This window comes from Lycorma delicatula, chromosome 8 (genome assembly GCF_047948215.1).
Source record: "Lycorma delicatula isolate Av1 chromosome 8, ASM4794821v1, whole genome shotgun sequence".
Classification (NCBI taxonomy): domain Eukaryota; kingdom Metazoa; phylum Arthropoda; class Insecta; order Hemiptera; family Fulgoridae; genus Lycorma; species Lycorma delicatula.
Window position 1 is genome coordinate 131,897,855 of NC_134462.1, and position 27,024 is coordinate 131,924,878.

The 27,024-nt window shown below is 32.9% G+C and overlaps 1 protein-coding gene across 1 annotated transcript in view; it reads right to left on the reverse strand.

Annotated features, from left to right (window-relative positions):
- LOC142328580 (uncharacterized) overlaps nt 1-27,024 on the reverse strand; it is a 72,239-nt gene that overhangs the window by 28,504 nt on the left and 16,711 nt on the right. Inside the window, exons 5-8 of the mRNA XM_075372347.1 lie at nt 24,813-24,901; nt 13,622-13,852; nt 5,745-5,895; nt 1,174-1,344 (exon numbers count right to left, since the gene is read on the reverse strand). Coding sequence (XP_075228462.1) covers nt 1,174-1,344; nt 5,745-5,895; nt 13,622-13,852; nt 24,813-24,901 — 642 coding nt within the window. The remainder of the gene's footprint in view (nt 1-1,173; nt 1,345-5,744; nt 5,896-13,621; nt 13,853-24,812; nt 24,902-27,024) is intronic.

A 27,024-nucleotide genomic window follows, 5' to 3' on the forward strand; every position in this document is an offset into this window, starting at 1 on the left:
TTGGATATGAGCCAGTAACGTATTTTCATCTGATGCTTTTCTATTGTATGGAATTCTTTGCCCCTGAACTTAAAGATGTCTAATTGGAAAACATTTTTTCAGTCTTCTTTGATCCAATTAGCACGTGGTTTGGCTCACAACTGCCTTTTTTTGCACACTGTTGGTGTTGAAAGCTGCTTTTTAGCTGACCGACAAGCTTTTCGTTCAGCTGAAAGAAGTTGGCGTCTTCTTATATGACAACAGTTGTCATATGTAAATCTGTTCCACTGGTTGCTAATTCTTAATTTATGTACACAGCAGGTAATTTTGTATCAAGTTTACTTTTTCTCACTAATAACTTCCCACGTTGGAATAGTATTTCTTTTACAGCCACATTTGCCTTTCCTGTAAGGTGAAAAGGAACCAGTTTCTTTAAATCGTTTTAAAATAGCATTCACTGTTCCTAATCCAATACCACACTCTATTTGTCATTTTTGTCTATTTTGTCATTTGTCTATGCTATTTGTCATTGTCTCATACTGGTATGATCAGAAAAAGAAAAAATTTTTTAACACTTTCTTGGATTTATGTCCATTATTATATATTAGACACACAGAAAAAAAATTAAAATATGATTTTGTAATAAAAAATAAAATAAACTTTCACAAAACATTATTTATAACACGAAAATTGCTAAATAACTAAAAAACAATATCCTCATATTAAAGAGATAACTTAAAGAATGTGTGAGGTCAAGCAGTGTAGCCAAAACATACAATTAAACAAAAAATTCCCTGTGTTTGGATAAATTAATATGTTGCTATAAAAGAGTTTCAACAATAAATAAACATTTAATCACACAATCATGAAGTAAAGTTGTAGAAGTAAATTAAAAGGTGACCTTCTCTTATTTTGTTTTTCAGAAAAATATAACAAATTTTTTAGGATCAATTACTAAAATTTATGACTTCAGTAGAATTTAATGGTATATTTTACCAAAATCAATTTATTAGTGACATTATAATTTAAATTGGAGGTCCCAATTCTTCCAAGGTTTCTGACATCTAAATCAAAAGCCTAATTATCTCAGTTAACAGACATTCAATAGAAATAATTACTTGCATCATTACACTATTTACTTTTATAGTCTCCAGAGAGATTAAAAAAACATTTAAAAATTTTGAAGATTTATACCTGCAATGGATCACAGCCTTGATCATTATTTATTAACTCTGCACCTTGAATAATCAATTTTGTGCCGACAACTACTTTCTTTCTATTTATCAGTTCTACCATTTCATTATCTATAATAGTCGTTATTGAATACCAGCCGTCACTTAAGTCAATTTCATTCTTTTCTACAACCTAAAAAAAATAGAATACTTATTTTATTTGTGCTATTAAATCAAGAATAATATATATTCATTTTATGATTTTCATAGTCCACATCTCCTCTGTACATAAACTCTAGCTAATTATATAATATAGAACTTATTCAGCCACTCCACAAAGTACAGAATTAAAGAAAATTCTTACCTTACTTTTTTTTCATTAAAGCGCTTTCAAACATAAGCCCATCTTCAGTAGCTTTTTTTTTTTTATAAAAATTTTACTTTTTTACATTTGCACAGTATCATGTTATCTATTGTGTAAATGTAAAAATGTAAAATTTATATAAAAAAAAGCATTCCTAAAGATTGTTCAGGAATCAGGAATTATGCCCGAAAGTGCTTTAATGAAAAAAAAAAGTAAGGAAAGAATGCTCTTTAATTCTGTACTTTGTGGAGTGGCTGAATACGTTTTATATTATATAATTAGCTCTCTCTCTCTCTCACTCTATATATATATATAAAAGTAAAAGTATATTAAAAGTAAATGAACAAAATGTTAATCTTTTGTTATGGCATATAATGTTTTGTTATAGTATAAAGAAAAATAATTTTTTTACACTATTACAGCAGTGCTATACGTTTTATAAAATGGAAAGTATTTTATTAATAAGCAAAATTTTACAGGATTTTCACATTATCAAACTATTAACATTTCACATTCCAACAGAGCTCAGATATAAGGTCGTATATATAGAGTAAGTCAGAAGAATGGAAACCCCTCAACAACTTTAAAACTATTCCAGACAGAATACTTTAACTTTCAGGATAAGATACCTTTTAATGAGAAATATAATTTCAATCCCTTCTTAGGGTGAATGGCCCAGGGGTTTTAAATCAAATGTTTTGAATGTCAACATCCTTTCTGTGATACATCACCTTAAAGGTCTCTTTAAGACAAGAAAAATAAGATGATACCCATAAGGTTTGGTTTTTTTTTTAATCATATATTTTTAATAAAATTACTACTGTACGTACATCTACCTACTTTTTATTTGGATTTTGAAAATTGCTACATTTAGTTAGTTCAAATAATAAAATTAAATAAAAATAAATTCAACTAAATTAAAATTTAATCTAATTTAATTACATGTTCACTTTAAAAGAGGCCCTCATCACTTAGTTTAGTCTATAAATAATAGTTTATTGACAAAAACTTGAAAATTTACACAAGGTGTTAAAAATTATGTCCATCCACTTCTATGTGCTTGTCAATACATTTGACCATGTTCCTGGCTTTTCTTGTTAGCTACACTCTGTCTATTCCCTGGATGGCATTGGTAATGTTTGTCTTCAATTCCTGCAGCATGTATAGATTTCTCCTATAAACAATTTCTTTTAAGTAACCTCCACAGAAAGAAGTTTGGACTAGACAGATCAGTGGATCTTGGTGGCCACAATCCTGTAGAAATGATTCTTCCACTGAAAAAATTTGTAGCATCTCCATAGTAGAGCAAGCTGTATGACAAGTAGTCCTGTCCTGTTGCAACCAGCAGTCATGCTCATCCTCTTGCAGTACGGCTAAGAACTATTGAATAATTTCTTGGTAGAAGGCAGCATCCACACTTTTAAAAAAACAATGGCCCTATTATTTGTCACACCTTGAAACCACACACCATGCGCCTATTTTCTGTGGGTATAGGGGAGATTCAAAGAAAATATGCAGGTTTTCAGTACCCTACAAAATTGAAACTACATACCCACTAAGGTGAAACCACGCTTCTTCTGTGAAAAACACTTGATCTAAAATGCCAGTGTTACTTCTAATGAATTTCTTAAACCATTAACAGTAATGAACCCTGTTAGCATAATCAACATTAGTTACCTCATGGAAAACCTGCATTTGATAAAGACAACATTTCAGTATTCTCCTCACTAAAGTGTGGCTGAACCTAGTGAAATGTTTTTTTCCGGCTTGGTTTCCAAAAATGTTTATGAGATCTTGTAACTGCCTCTTGTAATGTCCTGTACAACCTACATCGTTAAAAGTGACCTGTCGGTCACATTTCTGGTCTAATACCAAACTTGCTTCACAAAATTTTTTATTAACTAACTTCTGAATAACACTTTTCATTGGCATTTCCTTTTTAAATTGCAACCTGAACTTTCACTGACACACACGTGAAATTTCATCTCTAAATAAGTTTCCATTACGAATATACGTCCTTCAACAGTAATCCGTATTATAACAAACAACACACGATTATGCAACCAACTGCAACACAATTCAAAAGCCAGTTCTTAACACAGAATACTCGCAGTATTCAAATGTGCAGGTAAGAAACAGTCCTCTCCACTCCAGCCTTAGTCGTACCAACATCTTCCACATTATTTTACCCATCGCACACCAACATAAGCATTTTAACAAAAATACTCATTTAGTATAAAATACTGAGTGATGGGGTCTATTTTAAGTTAAACACCTTTTACTTTACATTATTTTTTAAACTACGACAATGGAAAGATTTCCAAAACAATGACAAATTAAAAAAAATAATAAGTTTTAATGTTATAAAAATAGAATTTAACACCAAATGAAGACGCAGGATACTGCAAAAACTAGTTATTGAAACTTAATAAGGTAACTTTAACTTGTCTAATTACTGTGTTTGGTCATTTTTATTTTTTATATATATATATATATATATATATATATATATATATATACATACATGGCTGGCAAATGATTTCTCCCTGATCTTTGAACCTATGTAAAATTAAGCCAAACTATAATTCTTGGAACAAGATGTTTTGTTTTTAATAAACTTTGAAATTCTTACATTTGTATTTAATTTCTGTTAATTTTATTTATACCATTTTACTCAGAATAAAATTCTCTAAAATTTTGTTTAAAACTTTCCTGTTTAATACCCATTTAATAAAGTTACTTTTCACCAAACGTAAAATAGTGGATTTCCAACCCCAATCTTTTGCATTTTACCCCAGATAACTGGAAAATACTAAAAATACAGTTCTGGGAACTATTTTTTTTTTTCAATTTTTCAGGTCAGATTTCATGGAAAACCACTAAATATACCCCTTAATTTGAGTCCCAAGAAACAATCTGGCTTAATTTTACTGAAGGGGAGAAATCATGGTGGGATCATTCGCCAACTGACACTCACTAATAAAGCAAATTCAAATCTACATTATAAGAACTTTCTTTTTTATTTTCACCAGTAGAAGATGTCCTAAACGTTTGTTACATTCTTCACGAATTATCTTATTATAAAAAAATAATTTTTTACAATATTATAAGAGGGCTATACTCTTTGTACAGTGGAAAATATTATTTTGTTAATACGCAGCAGCCTACAAAACTTCCACATTAACAAACTAACATTTAACAACCCAATGGAGCTTAGATATAAAGTCAATTTAAAAAAAGGACTGAAGTTGTATATGCTTGAAAATTTAATGGTATCTGGCAAGGAAGATCACTGGTGAATCCCCAATCCTGCTTGCTGTACTGAGATAACAGGGCAGCCACAAAAAAATCATTCGGTTATTATTAAGTAAACAGATTATTTTAATCTTAATCCCCTCTCGTAAACTACTGTATTTACTTCTGTAATTCACAAACCTGAAATTTAACTAATATTTTTTTTAAAAATTCAGTCAAATAAATATCATTTTCTCACCGATTATCAAATTTTAGTTTTGTTATAAACCTATGTAAAATTGTTTCTTGTATAAATCAAGCACATACTTTTAGATAAAAAAAAGTTGGTAAAAAAAGTGCGTGAATTACAAAAGTAGATATGAGGGCATTTATATTACATATACAGCAATAGGATGGAACACATCTTAGTACAGGAATACGTTTTAGTACAAAGTCACACTAACAGATAACATTTTCCTTTTTTAACTAACCAACAATTACTTATTTTTGGTAAATTTATGTCATTATAATTTAAAAAAAGTACATACTTTTAGATAAAAAAAAGTTGGTAAAAAAAGTGCGTGAATTACAAAAGTAGATATGAGGGCATTTATATTACATATACAGCAATAGGATGGAACACATCTTAGTACAGGAATACGTTTTAGTACAAAGTCACACTAACAGATAACATTTTCCTTTTTTAACTAACCAACAATTACTTATTTTTGGTAAATTTATGTCATTATAAAAAATTTGTTATTACAAACAGTCATAAATTAAGAAACTACTGTAATAAACTAAATTTTAATAAACAAAGAAAGTAACCAATACATAAAAAGTAATAATAGATAATTAAAACCCATTGCAGAAATATGAATTTTTTAATTCTAATTCATTAAAATTCAAGGAACATATTTTTTTTAAATATTCAGTATTTCTATGATAAATAACATATTTTTATGTATTATAAACTTCTGAAATAATAAGCTTACATTACTAATATCTGAAACACAAACAACCATTCTTCTTGCAGAAGATTCATCACTCTCTAATAATTTTCTTAACGCAGAACGTTGACAAGCATCTATTTCTCTATCATAGCGATATTTTAACTGAAGCATCACATTATGTGGAGTTAAACAACTGCAAGAATAAAAATAAAATATTTCTTTAATGTATAGTACATAATTACTATAAAATTTTAAAACAAATATTCTTAGAATTTAAGAAAAAAAAAGGCATACAACAAAATAAAAACACCAAGTACAAAACAAAACAAGGTGGATAGGAACTAAAAGCTAAACAACTATTCAGTATGATTTATATGACAATTACAATTAACAAGTAATAGGAAATGTCATTTTTATTTTATAGATAATTATTTTTATTTATAAAATGAATATATGTACACATTTTATAGTTGATTATCATCTCCTTTTAATTAAACAGAGATGTAAAACATGAACATGTGATTGATTTTTTTAACATAGCTATACGTTTGATGTTGTACTATAAATTTGAATTTTGTTCTACCAAGACAATGTTCTAATTAATGATGAAATTAATCAGTGCCTTTATCAAGTTCTGATATAAAGATTGTCACATGTTCATTGCTTGACAAGAATATTGAGATAGCAGACAAAAGGTTTTTTTTATAAATACGATTTATTACTCTCAAATATATAAAATAAAATAAATAATAATAAACATATCTTTTGGTTTTTTTCAGGGCAAAAAACGCTTTGGCATTATCATCGCCCAAACACTATATATCCGTTTTAAAAACTAAAAATTAAAAATGCAGAATTAAAAATTAATTAAAACAATAAAAATCCTTAAAAACAATTAAAAAACATCTTAAAATGAAAACACCTGTAGCACATGCTAAGATTAAAATAAATACACAATGATATATCACACTACATATCTGATTACAACAAAAAATTATCATCTGTATAAATAGCTGAAACACAGTAATTCAAACATTTGAATACAAATGGATGGCCCTACGAAATCAATAAAACAGAAGATAACAACACTTTAATATCCCTGAGAATGGTTTGCATGTCAGTCCCTAGTTTAAACTTGCGATGCAATGCCACATAACAGATACAATCCACAAGGATGTGGCGCACAGTCAGTCAGCAGTTTCAACAAATTGGTTCATCTGTTTGAGTCATCATATATCCATGAGTGAGCCTAGTATGCTCTATTCGCAAACAGCATTTAATAACCTCCTCTTGATGGTTATTTCTGCATGAGGAGCTCCAAGGTGAAACAGTGTTTTTAATTGGCCATAGTAGTTTATTGCTCATAGTAGCATCCCACTCACTTTGACACACATCATGAACTAGCCTCTACATGAAACAGACAAGATCGTTAAAGAAATGCACCTAGTAATAGTCGGCTGAAGACAAGGCTCCTTTGCCACACTGTCTGCACACTCACTCCTAAAATTGCTGGGTTCCAGCAGAAGCTCACTGTTGTATTACGACTAGCCATTTGCCAAACAACATGCTGAATCTCACAAACAACAGGGTGTCTGGAGTATATATCAATAATTGCCTGTAGTGCACTCATGGAATCTGAGCAAATATGAACATGTCAAAATTTTGGGTGAATTATGTGTAAGACCTTTTAAATAGCATACAGTTCTGCAACGAAAATACTGGTGATGCTGGGAAGGCCAAACATGTATGTTCTGTTGCCAACCACAAAACCACAACCAATCGAATTAACATTTCTAGAGCCATCCACGTAACTGTGACATCAAGATATATGCTATTTTCAAATATTATAGAATTCGTTTTGTACGACAACCGGATTTGTGTTCTTTTTATTATATTTAGGAAGATCAAAGCAGTAATTAACGAGAGAAGACTACCAAGGGGGGTAATAACATGGAGCAACATTAAGGACTGGAGGTAACTGTATATTCAGAAATGAGAAAAGGCGGTGAGCTCTAATGTTTAGTGGATCAGTAGATCTTGGATGTTCTTGGTATCAAACCAGATGTTAGTTAAAGAACACCACATCAAACATTGAATGATTTCATTGCGCTTTAATACAAGTTACATAAGTGCAAATCCCGTCTATTATAAAGAGATTGCTTACTACTTTCCACCTGCATACTTACCACAGGGCTTGACGAAAAGTACCTGTAGCAAGACAGATAAATGAATGATGGACCGAACCTAGCATTCTAAGAGCAGTGGACCAAGCGGACGAATAGCCCACACAGCCTAGAACTTGCACAGTAGACACTCGAGCTCAAACAAACAAACTTGGTAGAAGCACATGCATACTGACCAGCTCCCCATCGTGTATTAGATAAAAACTAACAGCTTGTCCAATATTTTTAAATATTTTAACTTTTTTTAATGTGTTACACATGTCAGTCTTTGGTCAAACCACATTCCCAAAAATCTGCCCAGTGTCCATGCTTCAACTGGATCACCATTTAAAAACACTTGAGGGTCTGTATCTTACCTCAAGCATGAAAAGCAGATGCACTTCTTTTTCTGCAGAGAAATCATGAATCCAGTTGTTTAAAAAAAAAAAATTCTAAATGGGTGATTGTATTTTGGAGCAGTCTCTCACTAACAGCTAAAGTTCTAGATGTTACATAAATTGAGAAATCATCAACAAATAAATAACAGAAGCAGTTTGTTATATTATTTATGGCTAATGCAAATAAGGTAAGCTTAGGACACTTCCCTGTGGTACTCCATTTTCTAGTGTGAAACTTTTGGATATCATTGTTCCAACTTGAACTCGAAAGGACCAACTGCTGAGGAAACTCCTGATAAATGCAAAGAGATTTCCTTGTATACCCCATTCATGTAGTTTATTTACAATTCCTCTCCTCCAAGCTGTGTCATACGCCTTTTGCATATCAAAAAATACCGCAACCAGACATTGGCAAAGTAGGAAGGGGTTTTGATAGATTCCAGGGCAACTATATATGATCAACAGTCGATCTACCTAGGTGGAAACCACATTTTTCCGAAGCAATTAGGGTGTTTCTCTCAAGGTATTACACTAGGCGACAGCTTACCAATGTTCCATCAACTTGCACAGGGAACTGGTCAAGGATATAGGATATCCTTGATGGATATCTAGAAGGGCATGATTTATCTTTACCATGATTTGGTGCGAGGATGACCAATGCTTCTGACCAGGAATTTGAAAACACCTCAGAGAATATTTTATTGCAAGTAGACAAAGAATGTCATAATGCACTAATTGGCAAGTAAGAGAACAGACTGAACCTAATATTATCATTTCCAGGGGAAGTGTCATGGAAATTTTTCAACGCATACCATAGCTCATCAAGAGAAAAGGGAATGTTTACCTCACTTTGTGAATCTCTGATGCAATAATATGCACACTTTCTAACTGCAACTTATACCTCATAAACTCAGGGCGGTAGGATGATGTTAGTGAAACTGATCTAAATGAACAACCAAACGTGTTCGTCACATCAATTTGTGTAGTAACCAGGATTGCTGTTGCTTACTAGTCTAATTGATGGTGGAGAGTGTTCTTATCCACATATGGCCCATACTTCTCTCCAAACAACCAATGAGAGAGTTGTACGAGAAATGGTCTCAACATAGTTTCACCATGATTTCTGCTTACCACACCGAAACATTCAACAGCATACAGCCCTCGCATCGCAATAGATGCACAGCATTTCTGTCATAGGCCCTCATGCATTCATTGTTCCACCAAGGAACAGAAGGCCGTCTAGATTTTCCACAGAAAGTTGGTGGATCGCATCACCACTTTCATCATATTGGCTAAACGAATCTTTGCACCCATTCCAGTCTGCCTTTCCAACCAGCCATCTGAGTAGCTGACTCTGAGGCAAATCACTATCACCAAGTGAGATAATAACCAATCTGTGATCGCTTCCAAAAATGTTTTTGGAGACGTGCCAGTGAAGGCGTGGAAATAGTGATGATAAACAAAACAGATCCATACACACAGATGTACCTGATGAAGGTGATACAAAAGTGCACAATCCGTCTTTCAATAAGCAGTGATCTAGTTCTGTCTCAGTTGATCAATTATCCTTTCCTAAAAGAACATGACGATGAACACCAACAATGATGGTGGGTATTGAAATTGCCAATTATTAGGGAAAGTTCAGGAATCTGGAAAATCAGACTGGACAGATCATCCTCACTGACATCAGAATTAGAAGGTATAAGTTGCAGATATTCATTTTAAATGGTGCCATTATCTTCACCAAGACTACAGTGATATTTGAATGCAGTGGTATCTGCAGTATATCTAACACTACTTCCTTTAGGAAAACAGCCACACCTTCTTGTTTTCTGCCCTCAGTTTGATAGTTGCATATTTAGCAAATGTATCCACCAAAGGACACATCATCCTGAGGATGGAGGATGGATACTGCAGACACAGTATTACAAGATTTTCTTCCTTTAGTAGGATTTCAATATCGACATGGCAAGAACGGAGACCGCAAACATTCCTGTGAAAAATATTTGTAGCCATAGATATAGTTTTTCACATAATACATAAAACCTTTGCGTGCAATAATTTATCAAATACTATCTGGTGTTTCTTTTTTTGATTTTAAAAGTATTAAAATCCAAAAAGTTCTGCTTCTTCAGGCACTTCCTCCGCCACCATATCGTCATAAAAGTTTCAAGATAATGGAGGGGACTTGGAAGCCTGGGGGGACAGGATGTTGTTCCAGGCAATGATGTTTTGTTTGATCCCTTCACGGGGATCTTGGTTGTTCGCTACATAATTGATGAAGCAGGAATATAGATGTTTGTTTGGTTATTTGTTGTGCAATTGATGGAGCAGCAACTTTAGTTGTCGGTGTAACAACAGATGTGGATGTAGATAAACTAACATCAGTTTTTCTGGTAGAAATTATCTTTTTGCCAGTACTCAATGCTGTAATCACGGCCGCATGGAATTTTACTTGTTCTGACAAACCCTCTACCAATTTGGTTAGTTCATTACACGATGTGCATTTTTTCTCATTTTGTAAATTATTTGAGGCAAAAACTAATTCAATTTTAATTTATTTAATTACAAAACTAATTCCAGGTTGAACAGGATTCCTCATGCTGAGTGAATTTCTGTATTGTCGACGTACCAAAGAAAGGACACATTCTGCTCAATAGAGATTTTCAAAACTGATTTTTCTTCTTTATAAATAGGGCATTCTCATGATCTTGCTTCTATAAATCTCAAGTGTGGGTTTTTACAATTTTTACAGTTTTTCTGCCTCAGTGCATGTGATGTCATCATGTCCAGCACAGTCGCAATGAGCATAAACTTGTTCCTTTGGGCAAACAAATTTTTATGTGAACAAAATGCTGACAATGGAAGCAGCATCTGGGATTTGGTTAATATGATCACACATGGACCAAAAGGTAACCAATTTTTATGTGGTCAGGAACAGCTGGACTTGAAAAGGTAAGAACTATCACGGATATTGGAACAACAATACCATTCTCACTTCTCATAATCCTCTGCACAGATGTAACCGACTGCGGTGACAATACTTGTGCGATTTCAGGCAGATCTTTCGTTGACAACATCAATCAAAGTCTCTATTAACTTACCAGTTTGTTGGTTTTTTAGGTGGACCAACAACCAACAAAAGATTATTGTTTGGGATTTCCATGCAGTTCCAAGCAGTGGTGATTGAAAGGACCACTCCAGCAGAATACATGTGTACTAGAGCTACAGCTAAATACAACTGGGTTCACCCAGGTGTCCAGAGGATATCGTTTGAGACTCATTACATAGTCATCCAACTGTCATTGGCATGACAGTTTCCACCTTGGGTTATGGTTGCGTTTCATAAGGTGTTATAACACCACCAAGAATAAGTGTAAGAAGAGATAGTGTAGGATGTTGTGTAGTTGTGTAAGGGTGTATGTTGTAACTTGTGTAGTGTTCTGGGTGTAGCCTAAGTGTATAGTGTAGTGTCCTGCAGCTCAATGTGTAGCAGGAAGAAAAGATGGAGTGGCTCGGCCCATGGAGACGCCAATCGCCAAAGTTTAAAGAACAAGACTCCCCATCTAGGATATAGTATATAAAATAGCAATTTAAATTTAAAAAAAAAATTAATTTAATAACAAATTATAAATACCAAAATATAGTCCAATGTACTAAAAACTTTATAATGGTTGGCAGAAACTAATATTGTATTAACAATAAGATAACAATAGAAAAATCTACAATTCATTTTCTACAAGTATTATTTATGTTTACTGTTTACAAAAGAACTACCCACTCTTTATGATTGAATAGAATACTGTCACTTTCACTCCTGTTCACAGATAACTCACCCACCAGCTTCATTGTTTCCACCCCCTGTCCAAAATGGAATACTCATGATCCACTCTTCACTTGTTACCAAAAACTTATTGCTATCACTTTTATCACATACTGCACTGAACTAGAATTTGAAAAAAAAAACAACTAACTGTCCTTTGCTGGTCTCCGGCAATATTTATATATCTCAACCTTTTCTTTCTTTTTCCCGTTTAGCCTCTGGGAATTACTGTTCAGGTATTACTTCAGAGGATGAATGAGGATGATATGTATGAGTGTAAATGAAGTGTAGTCTTGTACAGTCTCAGTTCAACCACTCCTGAGATGTGTGGTTAATTGAAACCCAACCACCAAAGAACACTGGTATCCACGATCTAGTATTCAAATCTGTATAAAAGTAACTGCCTTTACTAGGACTTGAATGCTGGAACTCTTGACTTCCAAATCAGCTGATTTGGGAAGACGCATTCACCACTAGACCAACCCTGGTGGGTTATATCTCCTAACCTACAGTAACAGTACCCAACCATCCTTTTTGATTGTTCAAGCATAATTTTTATTGTTCAAGCCTTCTACGCTTTTCTATAAATCCTTTTCTAGAATGAATCCCTTTGTTGTTCTATCTAGGTTCTTCTTTCTTTATTTTCACTCTTTTATTCTTTCTGGAAGCTTCTCTAGCTGTTACACTATTAACAAGTACGTCAAGCAACAGTAATTACCAATACTGCACCAGTTGCAAAATATATCTTTACAAGAAAGTTGTATTAACAACTACACATAACAGTTGAGTACAAGATGGACAACTGAACCAATTACCACCTAACAATTTCTATTTTATTTTCCACTTATTCTTTTCAGAAAATTTACAAATACAATAATCCACGTTTTACAAATAGCTAAGAATAAATTTTATGATACACTTCAATAAAAATATAAGTATATACAAATAATTGATCGCATCAAAAATATTAAGCAAATTATTAGGCAGAAAATGTAACAGTATAATTCAAATATTTATTTAATATTTTGTAATACCTACACCAACTTAAAAGATAGCTAATAAATTAAAACAAAAGTAAAAGAAGTGTACTTTTGATTCTTAGCTGAACCTCCACACTTCAGATGTTGCAAACACTTGTGGATAAACCTCTACAGATGTGTACCATATTTAAAACAAGTATTGTGTCTGTCCTAAAATGTACATCATTTGACTCAGTTCTACATTGTTAAATATGTTAATTTGGTGTCATTGTATTATTGAGCTGACATAACTTTTATCAATGGAAGAACTTCCATGTCACAAAATATACTTTTAACTTCATAAAAAGTTTTTATAATGATATGATTGACAAATTTTTATCAGTATTTATATTTAACGCTCTTTTTTTTTAAAGTTGTGGCCATCAATCAGAGCTACATAACTGAGTCAATCCTATGCAAAATTTTTGACTACATTCATCATAAATATAAATAAAAACAAAACCATAAACTAGTGAGAACTAATCTATTTTTTTATAACTAAAATAAAAGAACTGACACGTTGGTAAAAGTAGTAGGAAAACTGCGTTCCATTGAAGCTAATTTCCAAGTAATCCATCGGTAATGATTTTGTACCCACTGATGAGAAATAAGTGATGGACAAACATTAGGACTAGCAAAAAATGCACGAGTAATTTCTTGAATTCCTGCTGTTCCAGCTCCATCAAGAATTAACATAGCACCATCACCTATTGGTAAACCTTCTATGTTTTTATCACAGAATTCGGCACTATAAGAATTAAAAACAAAACATAAAAAAAACACTTCAGTAAAGTAATCATTTCATACAATGAACTAGTTAACTATATACAAAAAAGCAAGGCTATTATATGACGCAATAATGTTGTAGAAGTCAGGGAAAATATAGCATGAAATAATATATTGATAAAAATCATTCAACTTTTATAAGCTGTTTATTCCCAGAAAACAATACTTATAAAAATACTTTAATCTACAACAATAATTCCTTTTTCTCATTAATACGAGGGCTGTTTTTTTTTTCAATATTTGATGAGCTATAAAAAAAGGACACATTGACATAAAAATGATTTTATTATTAAAAGTTGAGTAGCATCTAAGTTATTTTTTTACCTAATTGCCAAAAAGATTGAGGCATTTATTGTATCGTAATGCCAGCTTTCCGATGCCCTCTTCAAAGCCAGTGAGGTAAGGTATATCCTTGACAGCCTCCTGAAGTTCTTCATTGTTGGCAAAGTGTTGTCTGTCCAACCATGTCTTCAATTCTCAAAAGAGGAGAAAATCACTAGGTGCTAGGTTTGGACTATATGGTTGGTTGGTCAAAGACTTACTACTTGAATAGTTTGAGGTCTTGCATCACGTTGGCACAGTGTAGTTGTGCATTGTGGATCAAAACCACGCTGGACAAAAGCATGCCTCTTCTTTGTTCTAGATCGCTCTGCAGAGGTGACATAAAGATTCACAGCAAACTTCCTTCGTTATTGCTGTCCTCTGCTCCATAAAATCCACATACAAGACACCTTCATGTTCCCAAAAAACTGTAGCTATTGTTTTCCTGTTGCTAAAGTGTCTGTTTGAACTTTTTCAGCTTGTTTGGAGAAGAAATGTGCATTCACTGCTTAGTGTTCTTTGGTTTCTGGATTGTCATACTGGATTCAAATCTCATCACCAGTAACAATAAACTCTTCCCCCTCATTATCATAATGCGTAAGAAACATTAAGGCTGATGCCATTTGCTGCATTTTGTGTTCATCACTCAACATTTTTGAGTCCCAACGTGCACACAGTTTCTGATATCCTATGTCTTTGGTCACAATTGTGTGCAGAGAAGACCTTGAAATTTCTGCAGAAAGTTCCTATTGTAAATCTTCGTTGTCACAGACAAAAACATCAACATACTCAAAAGGCGTACAGTAGGACAAACTTGCATCCTTGCTCACGTTTGTCATTGACATCTGTTCACCCTTCTTTACATTCCTACATCATTACCGTACACTACCATTACTCATAAAGTTTTCACCATACACTAGACTCATTCTGTGATGGATTTCTCAGTGCTACATCCTTCTGCTTGCAGAAAATGTATCAAACTTTGCATCTCACAATTGGCGAGAACATCAATCATAGCGGCCACATTCAACTCGACTCAGACCAATGCAATGGAGCCGGCAATGGCAGAGGTTGTGGCAGAGCGGCGGCCGGCACAATCCCATAACGTGCGGAACCTGGCTCCCACCTATTAATTACTTAGAATCACAATCGGAAGTTGAAAAAAAAATAGCCCTCATAGTAATTTGGAAAAAAGAGAAATTTATACAAGCAAATATTAAAGTTACGCAACATACTCTGTATTTAACAATAAATAAATTTCTTTAACACACATAATTTATTTATATAGAATATTCCAGGAAACTTCTGCCAAAGTTTACTCTACCATATTCTACTGATTTGAAAATTCAATAAATATAATAATATTCAGAAATACTTTGTTTTCAAGTTTTGACCAATCAAAAAATGTCCAGCTTTTTTGGCTTCAAAAGGTAAAGTAATGCAGTGTCGCACCTTCACAAACACAACCTATACAGTTAATTTATGATTTTAGATTATCAAATTTTTTATTGTTGTATGTTCAATAACAACAGAAAGATTAGACTAAATACAATATTGTGCCATAATCAGTTACTGATATTTGTACCAAAATAATATGAAACAAACATTAAATTACTACAGAATTTAATTAATTATGAGGGACGTTCAATAATTAACGAGACATGAAGATGTATAGAAAAAACGGTTCATTCAATGATAATGAAAGTTTTTGAGGGTCAAGTAGGCAACCTTGGAAACACATTTAATCATAATTATCTAAACATACCTCTTTTGTTGATTTCAGAACATGAGCTATGCTTGAAATGTGTATGCTGGAGGAGCAATGTTTAGTGATATGATTTTTGCCATCAGATGTGAAACCAGCGGAAATTTACTCAAAAATGTTAAAACAGTATAATGAAAAGTGTTTAAACCACAGAAACAGTTTAATTTGGATGAAACAAGTGTGACTGATCTCCATCACTCTGGAAGACCAGTTGAAATTTTGACTACCACACTGCAAAATCGTATAAATGATCTTACTCGCAAAGACAGGCGAGACAAAATTTCCCAACTTACTAGTTCGTGTAATATTAGTGTTGGAACCACACGTAATCAATCATTCATGACGTGCTGAATTATCACATAGTGTTCAAGATGGGTTCCAAGACAGTTGAATCAAGCCCATAAAGACACCCAGATTCACATTTGTTCTGAACTCAAACAACAGTTTGAAGCAGAAGGACTTTCTACATGTGGATACACCATTTGAGCTCAAATCCAAATGGCAAAGTCTTGAGTGTAAACATCTGGATTCACCCACCAAAAAAAATTCAAAACTCATGTGTCAGCTAGTACGGTCTTCTGGAACTCGCAAGGCCCAAGTTTTAGTGACTATTTAGAACAACATACCGTGAACAATGAGTACCAACATGCTCCAACAGAATGTGAGACTTGTGAAAACATTAGGGAGCTTTCTCAAAAAGTGTGATTCTCTTGCATGACAACACACACCCTCACATCGCTCAGATAACAGGAGAACCGCTTGAGAAGTTGGGTTGGAAAGTGTTGCCACATCCTCCTTACAGCAAAACCCTGAAAGGTTTTGAAGAGGACATAGTTCATTTCTGGGACATCAGATGGGATATGGTGATTGTCCTGTCTGGACATGGAGTCCAGGAGTTGCATGCAGGGGATGTAGCCAAGGATGAATCAACACTTTTGGAAAGGGATTCCACCCAAGTCAAACCAGAAGACATACAGTTTATTATGACACAATACAGGAGGAAGCAGTAACACTGATACTAACACTAAGTGTTAGTATCTACATTATCTGTCATTGACAAAGTAGCCGAAGAAGCAAAGTCCCTGGTCTTTGCCTTACCGACGGGCAGACTTAGTACCTATGTCTGCAAGATTCTTGCATACATATACAGGGGGAGAGAGGGACTGACTGGGGTAATGACACCTTCCGAAGATAAGTTGCAGAACAAGAATACTGGCATCAGGAGAGTGACTCCACCTGTCAAAGAAAGTGGGAAAGTGACTGTCAGGGCAAGTGGGAGATCCTATGTGCTGAGATCTCTGGTCTGAATTATGCTTAATTACAGTTCTGGCCCCAGGAGGGATGTAGGTGAGGTGGTTATGTTTATTCGATAGGACACAGGCATACATAAACCATTAATAACATCTTGCAGAACCTGTTGCGAGTCCAACATTGTCCCTTTGGGGCGTACATAAATGGTATTCCTCACCTCACCTAAAAAAAAAGGAAACTATAAGCACTTGTTACTTAGTATGGCATTTTTTGTTCACCCGTTATGTAGCACTATTCATTACATTTCAATTGCTCTTATATGTAGTTTGCAAACATAGATAATCTTAAAGCACTAGTAACTGGATTTTGCTGAAACCAAGGACTAAACTTATTCATGACCATTTCTTCATTATTGTGTTGTTACCGTAAATGATCCTCTCCCTTTTTGTCGGGAAATCAGCTATGAAATTCCTCACTTTTATTGTCACATTAGCATTTACAGTAAACATAAACAAAATGAATATCTGTATATACATAACATTTGTTTTAAACACATACATGAGGAATTTAAGGTATTCCTCATTTATGAAATGATGTAAGTATGCTTTTATTTTACCTAACCAATTATTCTTGTTTTATCTAACCCATTACCTTTTTTACTGACCATTACTGGTTGTTAATTGTAAAAATTACTGGTTGTAGTTTTAAAAAACAAGGAACAATTTAAGCTATATGAAATCCCTAATGCATATTTATAAAATTACTAATTAATCAAATTCAATTTGTATTATGAAAATTAACTTATCTCCAAAAGCCATTACAGTATAACAACACATTCAAACATAACAACAAACAAGCATTAATATCCCATTGTGAAATAATATTCAACATATTCCATTTATTAATATCACTATCTTTCAAGTGCCCCTAGAAACAAAATAATGCAATACTATACTAATTAGAGATAATACAATTACTGCATACAAATACAACTATTAATGTAATTCTGTATTATTGATTTTATTGAAAATATAACTTATTTTCTCTAGTGGCACATTTATTGTATTTTTTTTTTTAAATATGAATTATTCAAAAATAAATAAAATTTATAGCATTTTTTTTTTCCATAATTTTTATAACTTTTTCCCCAAAAGCATGATAAACTTATATTTTTAAGGATAATCATGAAGATTTCTTCAAAAGTGTTCAATGCCCAGTATTCTATCAAGATTTTTTTTGTATAAAATTACATTCAAAATTAAAGATTCAGCTTTAAAAATGATGTTGTCGAAAATGGTATACCATGTATTTTTTTAACTTTGGGGACTAAAAAGGGAAAAATGTTTTTGACTAACCATAACTATAAATAGCAATCTCCAGACCAAACATCCAACATTTATATGAACTTTTTATCATTATTTTAATCAGAGTGAGACATCTATAAAATTTAACAGATATAAGCATTTCAATATTATTTTGTTTAAATCATGAATTCTAATAAATACAGCGACTCCAAAGTAGGAACTATTCCCTTAAAAACATCAGAAGACAAGAGGTAGCTATATTTTTAGTACGCTGTTTAAATTTCAAAGACGGTATTTTTACTGGAATATGTTGACCTATTATAAATATGTGTAACATAAACCAATAAACAATCTACATCTGAAAAAGAATACAACACCCAGATTGGTATGTCCACATTTAAAATGTCCTGGAATCTTTCTCTGAAATCACCATAGAGGTTCTCCAAGTATTGGCAGTAAACAAGCAGGTCATCGTTGAAGGATACTGCTGATAAATTAGGGAAGTTATTAAATTCATGTCTTACAATATTTCTCTAATGTAATAGCAGTTTAGCTATCAAAGCAGCAATGACATTTTTACATTAATCAAGTTCAAGCTGTCGCTTTGAAGCTGGAGATTAACATCAATAAACAATTTATATAGGTCTGCCAAATACTCAATATCAATCTTTGATGTAATGAGGTTGTCGTGCAACTCTGTGTCTTTGTTTTCCAGGAACCCTATCACAGAGTCAAAGAGATTGTAAAATTGAGTCAGACAAGTACCTTTTGATAGCCAGCGCACTCTGTGTGAAGCAGCAAGTGGTTGAAATCTTCATCATTAGCAACACAAAGCTGACTAAATAATCTGTCATTTAATGAGTCGCTTCTGATTTTATTACGTGCTCTGATAATATATTGCAGTGATATATGCAGGCGGTCACACAGATTTCTCATAACTAAATGTTGGCAATGAATGACTGCATAGCTAGCATGTCTGGAACTTCATTTTTTAAGTACGCTATAAAGGCTTTGTGATACCCTATCATAGCCAGATCGCCATCAGTAGCAATTGACATAATATTCTTCAAAAGAATTTCCTTTTCGTCACAAAATGTTTCCAAGGTATTATACATGCTTTCTCCTTTTGTATCTGTCTCTAAAATTCTAGCAAATAATAGTTCTTGGCATTTTCTAATCTTTGATAAACCTCACATATGACAACAAAAATGCTTCATTAGTTAGTTAAGTGGACTCATCCAACTGAAATGAAAATTGGCAAGTCTTCAGATGATTGCATAATGATTCTTCAATGTTTTCAGCCATCTCATGAATTCATCTTTGCACAGAATTATTGCTCAAAGGAATTTTTTCGATAATATCTGCTGCTGGTTTATGGAGCACAGTGGTTATTACTTCTTTTACTGCCAGTAAAATTAAATCTTCCCCAGTAGTGTGTGGTTTTTGCCTGTTTTAGCAATTAACAATGAGATACTGTACAAAGCTTGAAGTCAGTCATCGTCTTGCTTGGAAACTGCCGAAAAAAGTTTTGATATAGTTGGCTGAGCTTCATACTTCTTTTCCAGGTCTTGAAAACAGGCCACATCTTTTCCTTTCTTATTTGAGTGCATTTTATTAAAATGATCTTGTGCCCTTGAAGGCTTCATCGCTTTATTTGAAAAAGTTTTTTGTCAAAAAAGGCATATTGGCAATGATGGATTTGTGGGATTTTCAATAAATCCGTATTTAATATATTCCGCACAGTACTGTCATTTCTTCTATTTTGCTTCTGTCGTGGTTTTGACTTCACAAAATACATGAGTAAAAGATTGACTTTAAAAAAATCTGCTACTGATAATTCTTTGTATATAATAGTTGCAAAATGACACATTTGGTGACTGCTACACAGAACAAAGAAAGTTCGAACTTGCGTTAGTAAAGTGACTATATAACAAAGAATATAAATCTTTTTTTCTATTTCATACTACTACTACTACTACTACTACAAAAAAGTAAAGGGAGGCATACGTATTATGATAAAAAATGATTGTATTCAAACTGTTTTAACTTTGCAACCAAGAGGCTTAGAGAGATGAATAAAAAGATAAATTAAAGCTTGAATACTCTACTTTTAACAATCCACTTCAGATTTCAAAATTCATCAAATTAAAAAAAAAAAATCAGTGAAAAGAAACGTTTTAAAAATTTGAAAATTTTTCATTGTTTGATCAACTGCATGGGGGAAACTAAATTTTTTTCAGTAAACTGCATTAAAATTGTTTGAAAGCTTAAAACTTTAGCTTTAATTAATTTTTTTGTTCCACTTTAAAGGCCACTATTGTCTTTAATGCTGCATATCTCCTGATCTAAGCAACATATTGATACAAATAAATATGGAAATTAAAGGGTTTTGATCTAGCTTTAATGACAAATTGTGAGGTCTTTAATGTAGTGTTGCAGTTTTTGAATTTTGTTCAGTTTGTGATGAGATACTGAGATCTTTAATGATTGAAACTGTAACATGATCTTGGGTTAAACTGAGAACAGATGATACATGTTGCAGTCTCAATCTTTAAAGATTTCAATATTTCAGCTCAAAATGAATAAAAGCCAAAACCTGCAACGCTACATTAAAGATCTTACAATTTGTCGTTAAAGTTAGATCAGCTAGATCAAAACCGTTTAATTTCCACATTTATTTGTATCAATATGTTGCTTAGATTGGGAGATATGAAGCATTAAAGACAAAAGCGGTCTTTAAAGTGGACTCTTTTGGTTCAGGAAAATTACAGAGACATAAAAAAATGAAATTAAAGCTAACGTTTTAAGCTTTTAAACAATTTTAATGGAGTTTACTGAAAAAGTTTGTTCCCCCTAACGCTCGATCAAACAAGAAGAAAGTCTTTCAAAATTTTAAAACTTTTCTTCTCACTGATCTTTTGTCTTAATTTGATGATTTTTGAAATCTGAAGTATACTGTCAAAAAGTAGAGTACTCAAGCTTTAACTCTTTTTTATTCGTCTGTCTATGCCTCTTAGTTGCAAAGTTAAAAGTAGTTTGAATACAATCATTTTCTACCATAAAATAAAAGTGTCCTTTAATTTTTTGTACTAGTGTAGTAGGTATTTACTTTTAGTCTGAAATATCAGAAAAACATAATTTTTGCCTTTTCTTTTAATCAGCTACCGCCTTCCCAGACCGCCGAAAGCCCACAGTTTTCTTTGGGCATTCTACCAACCCCTTGAAGGCCTCCAGCACCCACAAGGGGGGCGTCAGTGCCCACTTTGAGAACGAATGCTCCAAGGAACATCAGTTAATAAAATTTTTATTTATCCCTGCTATAAACAAAAACAAGATTATAATTCGTATAATCAATATTATGATTGAATTTTCGTTTAAAAAAATTCTATAAAACTTACGATAAAAAAAATACACATCCGCTTTTAATTTTCAATTCTTTTTAATGTTATTCTACAAAAATAAATTATTAATACATAAAACTAGCAGCATAAAATTGACATCATAAACTGGAAAGCAATCGTCAATTACTCAAGACTTATAAATCTATAGCATTAAAATAATTGTATTCATTAAATAAAACTCTTTTGAGTATAAATCCACAAGATGTACCAATGCCTGCAATAACACCAATTACAACAAAAAAATTAATGTCAATTAAAATTAAACTACTAAAATTAAAAAAAAAACTAACCAGATAATAAATTATGTACAGGATATTCAACTTAAAACAGACCCCATCAACCAATAGTCTAACCTAAATGCACATGTCGGTGTGAATTGGGTAAAATAATATGAATATTGGTATGACTGGAGGTGGAGTGGAAAAGACTGATTATTGCTTGCACGTTTGAGTATTGTCAAGCATTGGATTTTGAACAAGATTGCAGAAATCATGTGTTGTTGGTTGTTAAAGTGCAAATAAATTTTGTAGAACATGTATTCATGATGGAAACTTATTTAGAGATGAAATCTCATGTTGCGTGTCTGTGAAAGTTCAGGGAGAAATTTGAAAAGGGAGCACCAGCGAAAAATATTATTCAAAAATTAGTTAAAAAATTTCATGAAACAGGTTCAGTGTTAGACCAGAAACGTGCCTCACACAGGACAAATTTAATGACGCAGGTCATACAGAACAATACAGCAGCAGTACAAGATCTCATAAATCTTTGTGGAGACTATCCCAGGTAAATAACATTTTACTAGATTCAGCCCACACTGCAATGAAGAGAATGCTGAAATGTTATTCGTGCAGGATGCAGGTTTTCCACAAGCTAACTAATGCTGGTTATGCTAAAGGGTTCTCTAACATCAATGGTTCAAGAACTTCATTAGAGGCAACATTGGCATTTTTGATCGTGTTTCTTGATCTTGAATCTTCTTTCAATCTCTCCAACAGCCACAAAAATAGGTGCATGGTGCGTGGTTTCAAGACGATGAATAATAGTACCATTGTTTTATTTTTTAAATCTATGGATGCTGCCAAGAAATTATCCAACAGTTCATAGTCTTACTGCAAGATGTTGAGCATGACTACTGGTTGCAACAGGACAGCGCCACTTGTCTTACAGCTCACTCTACTATGGAGGTGCTACAGGATTTTTTCGGTGGAAGAATCATTTCTTAAGGAGTATGACCACCAAGATCCCCTGAGCTGTCCAGTCCAAATTTCGTTCTAAGGAAATTACTTAAAAGAAATTGTTTATAGGAGAAGTCAATGTACCCTGCAGGAATTGAAGATGAACCTTATTAATGCCATTCAGGAAACAGGGTTCAGCTAACAACAAAAGCCAGGAACATGGCCAAACATATTGACAAGCACATAAAAAATGGATGAACATCATTTTGGAGATGGCAATACCGTGTGTAAATTATTGTATTAGTATTTGCCAATAAACTATTATTTATAGACTAAAATAAGTAATAAGGCCTCTTTTAAGTTGAACACTGTACCTATTTCAAGATTTGAAAAAATCCGACTATACCAGAGGCAGTATACATAATGCACTATTTTTCAAGGAAAAAATATTAATCTGTATTTCAACACTATCTCCCCAATAGTCTTTCTAATGACTGTAATACATGTTAAGCACCTGAGGAACAAGATAGGATACATACCTCACCCTGACACAAACTTTTTTCACAAAGATTTTGGCAAAGGGGGATTTTGGCCGAGGTTTTGGCATCAAACCCCGGTTAGCTGAGATATTCACTATTAGGATGAGAATGAATGTGTGGAGAACTCTGTGATGGAGCTGCAGTATGAAAGGGTGTAGACATTAGGTATTGACCTTGCTCCCAAAAGAGGACCAGAGCAGAGAGAAATAGGGTATATTTTCATTAGAGGCTTTAAATTTGTGAATCTGTTTCTCATTCTAAAATAAATCAAGAGGACTTGAGTAAATTGAATTGTAGGAAAAAACTCTCATCAACATTTTGTTTTGTTGGTATGAAGATAGTATTTTTTATGTTTACATACTCAATCAAGTAATGATCTGAATGCACAGTCTAATCGAAGTATAGGAAGAGTTTTTGTAAAATCTTTGGTGTTAGAAGGCACGAGGATTGCGCTTCAGTTAAATCAAATAATTTGATTTTGAGGGTTGTAAGTTGTGGTAGGTGGTCATGGTTGGTAGATGGCGATAGTAGGTTGGTGGTAAATACACTGATGAAAATGTCTGCTGAGGTATATGCACTGGTGGTATCCTGACAGAAACTGATGACTGTGTTGTGCAAGTTTAAAGGGTCTAAACAACGACCTCCAGTAAAGTCCATTATGGCTAGTATTGGAGGGGGGGAGTGTGGTGACCACACAATTGTCACAAGAAAATCTTCCCCTACGGAGGTTAGGATGGCTTGTATACATACATAAATTACAAGCACATATTTATTATAAAGAGTGAAAGTCATATCCTCTACTCCAATTGAATTTCAGTAATATACATAACATTCATATACTGATATCCCTTTACCAAATTTTTACAATTCTCAGGGGATAAAGTACATTAGATCAAAATTTTAAAAATGTTACTTTTTAAAACAATTATAACTTTTGTTTGGCAAATTATTAGGGTAATATATATTTAACAATACTAGCTGCAACAATATGTTTCAAGGATCACCGATTATAATCTAATTTTATCTCAATTCAAAATTTATCACAGTTATAATACTTGCAAGCCAACTCAAGAAACAAATCTTTTACAAATTTTCTAACTTTTATTGTAAATAAAATTCATAGAAACCAACTAAAACTAATACAAATAAATAGAAAAAATTCTTACTCATAGTAATCAGAAGCCTTAAATCTGAAATTGACAGCATTATTTGATGTCACATCTATCACACTCTTTTTAACTCCCATTTCTAAGAGCTGAAATAAAAAATAAAAATGTCATAAATAAATAAACAAAAAAGCATATTAACATTAAATGAAAATATGTTTAATTAAGTTTAACAAAAGTATATTTGTATCAGCAACATAACAACCAATGTAAAAGTGCCACCCACTAAACTGGAGGCTTTTAAAAAATTCAATAAATATATATATAAGACAAGTTATATAGAAAGAGATGTTGAGGTATTAAGAAAAATATGTTATATATCATTAAACCATAATTTATGTGATTTATCAACAGTAGAATTCACTGAATACAAATAATATGAATGTCCATATGCTAATAACACAGAAAACAATATCAAAAATGACTAATTATACACATCACTCAGCGCTTTCTGCTTGTAGGTTATTACATTAAATAAAATGTATTCAATAAAAAAATTTCAAAAGATAAGAATCCCTTATTCATCTAATTATAATACTGAAGAATGTAATTTAATGTACCATTTCTCAAAAATTCTATTTCTAACCTCAACAAATTTCCCAGCACATTATTAATAAAAGTAATTTACTAAGTTGACAATGATATAGTGAGGTTTTAACTATGGTAAACATTCCGGAGGTGATAATAAAGTGACAGTTAAAATTTTTTAATAGTTGCTTTAGTAGTTTTCTCGTTTATTAGGAACAAACAAAAAATACGTCTCTTTATATCAGTGATGGGCAACTACGGTCTTCAGGCCAAACATGGCCGCCTGAATGATTCTAGCCCACAACGTGATTGCTAATTCTTTTCTAATGAAAAGAAAAAAAATAAGAAAAGTTAAAAATTCTGGATTATTTTAGCTTCTTTTCTTTCTTTTATGTTTAGCTGAGTGGCCACAGACTAATCTATTTACTTATTCACATATTGGAATGTTATGTTAACATTTGAGAGCGAGGCCTGGCTGCTGGCATTTTTGTAACAAAGAATAAAACTGGCAACAGGGCTGTGCATTTATATTCAAATATTTTAATTACTGTGTTTCAGCTATTTATGCAATTTGTACAGCTATTTTTGAAAGTACGATGTACAGCGTCTAGCATTTTAAGCACAGTATTACGTGCTGAAGAGTAGGTGACACAATCATAATCCAAACGGGATCAAACCAAGGAATAGTAAGTACGCAACATACACAACTGATCAGCACCTCAATTGGTACTGCAAGGACTCGCAGCATATCTAAAAGTTTGAACACCTAGTTTTCAATTCTTTGATATGCTTGACCCCACATAAGGCAGCTATCAAAAATAAACCTAAAAATCTGACAGAAGGAGAGATAGGAATTCTCCACTGAAAGATTTGCAGAAGGGGTCCTGCAGGCAAGGAAAACTACACATTTTGGTTTCTCAAATGAAAATGTGAAGCTGGTAACCTTGGACAAAGCTTCAAGGCAAGATATAGTGTTCTGTAGTAGCTTCTTGGCTGTGGTTGTTGTATGGGACACAATATATACAGCAAAATCATCGACAAATAAACATGAAACAGGCATCTGCATACATGTAGTTATACCGTTAATGGCTATAGAAAATAAGATAGCACTTAATATACTTCCTTGAGGTATTCCATTCTCCAAGTTAGCACTACCAGAGAGAGAATCTCCAATACATACATAGAAAGTTCGGTCACTCAGGAAACCCCTAATAAAAGCAAGCATATTACCCTTGACTACCCATTCTTTGAGGGTGTCTAGAATACGTCGCCAGGCTGTGTTGAACACCTTCCTGATATCAAAGAAGATAGTAACAAGGTGCTGGCGTAGTAGGAAGAATTTCTTGACACCATGAAATCTGAATACTCAGATAAACTGAACTACATGAAAGTAAAGTAGCTTAGTGCCACAAGCTACCTTACTTTCTTATCTTCAATCAAGTTTGGAACAAGTTGAATGTCAAGATGCAAGGAACAGATCAATTTATCTATGAAATCTTGAACTATCTCAGATATTTTCAACTACAACTTGTTCTGTTTACAAAACTAGCTAAGAATGATTTTTTTCATTTGCCGTTAAATTCAATAACCTCAGCGTGAAAGACAAGTTGACCAACAATGAAAATGGTCTGAGAAGGCTTTGTAGTGAATTTGAACAAAGATTTCAAAATTTCAGTGCCATTGA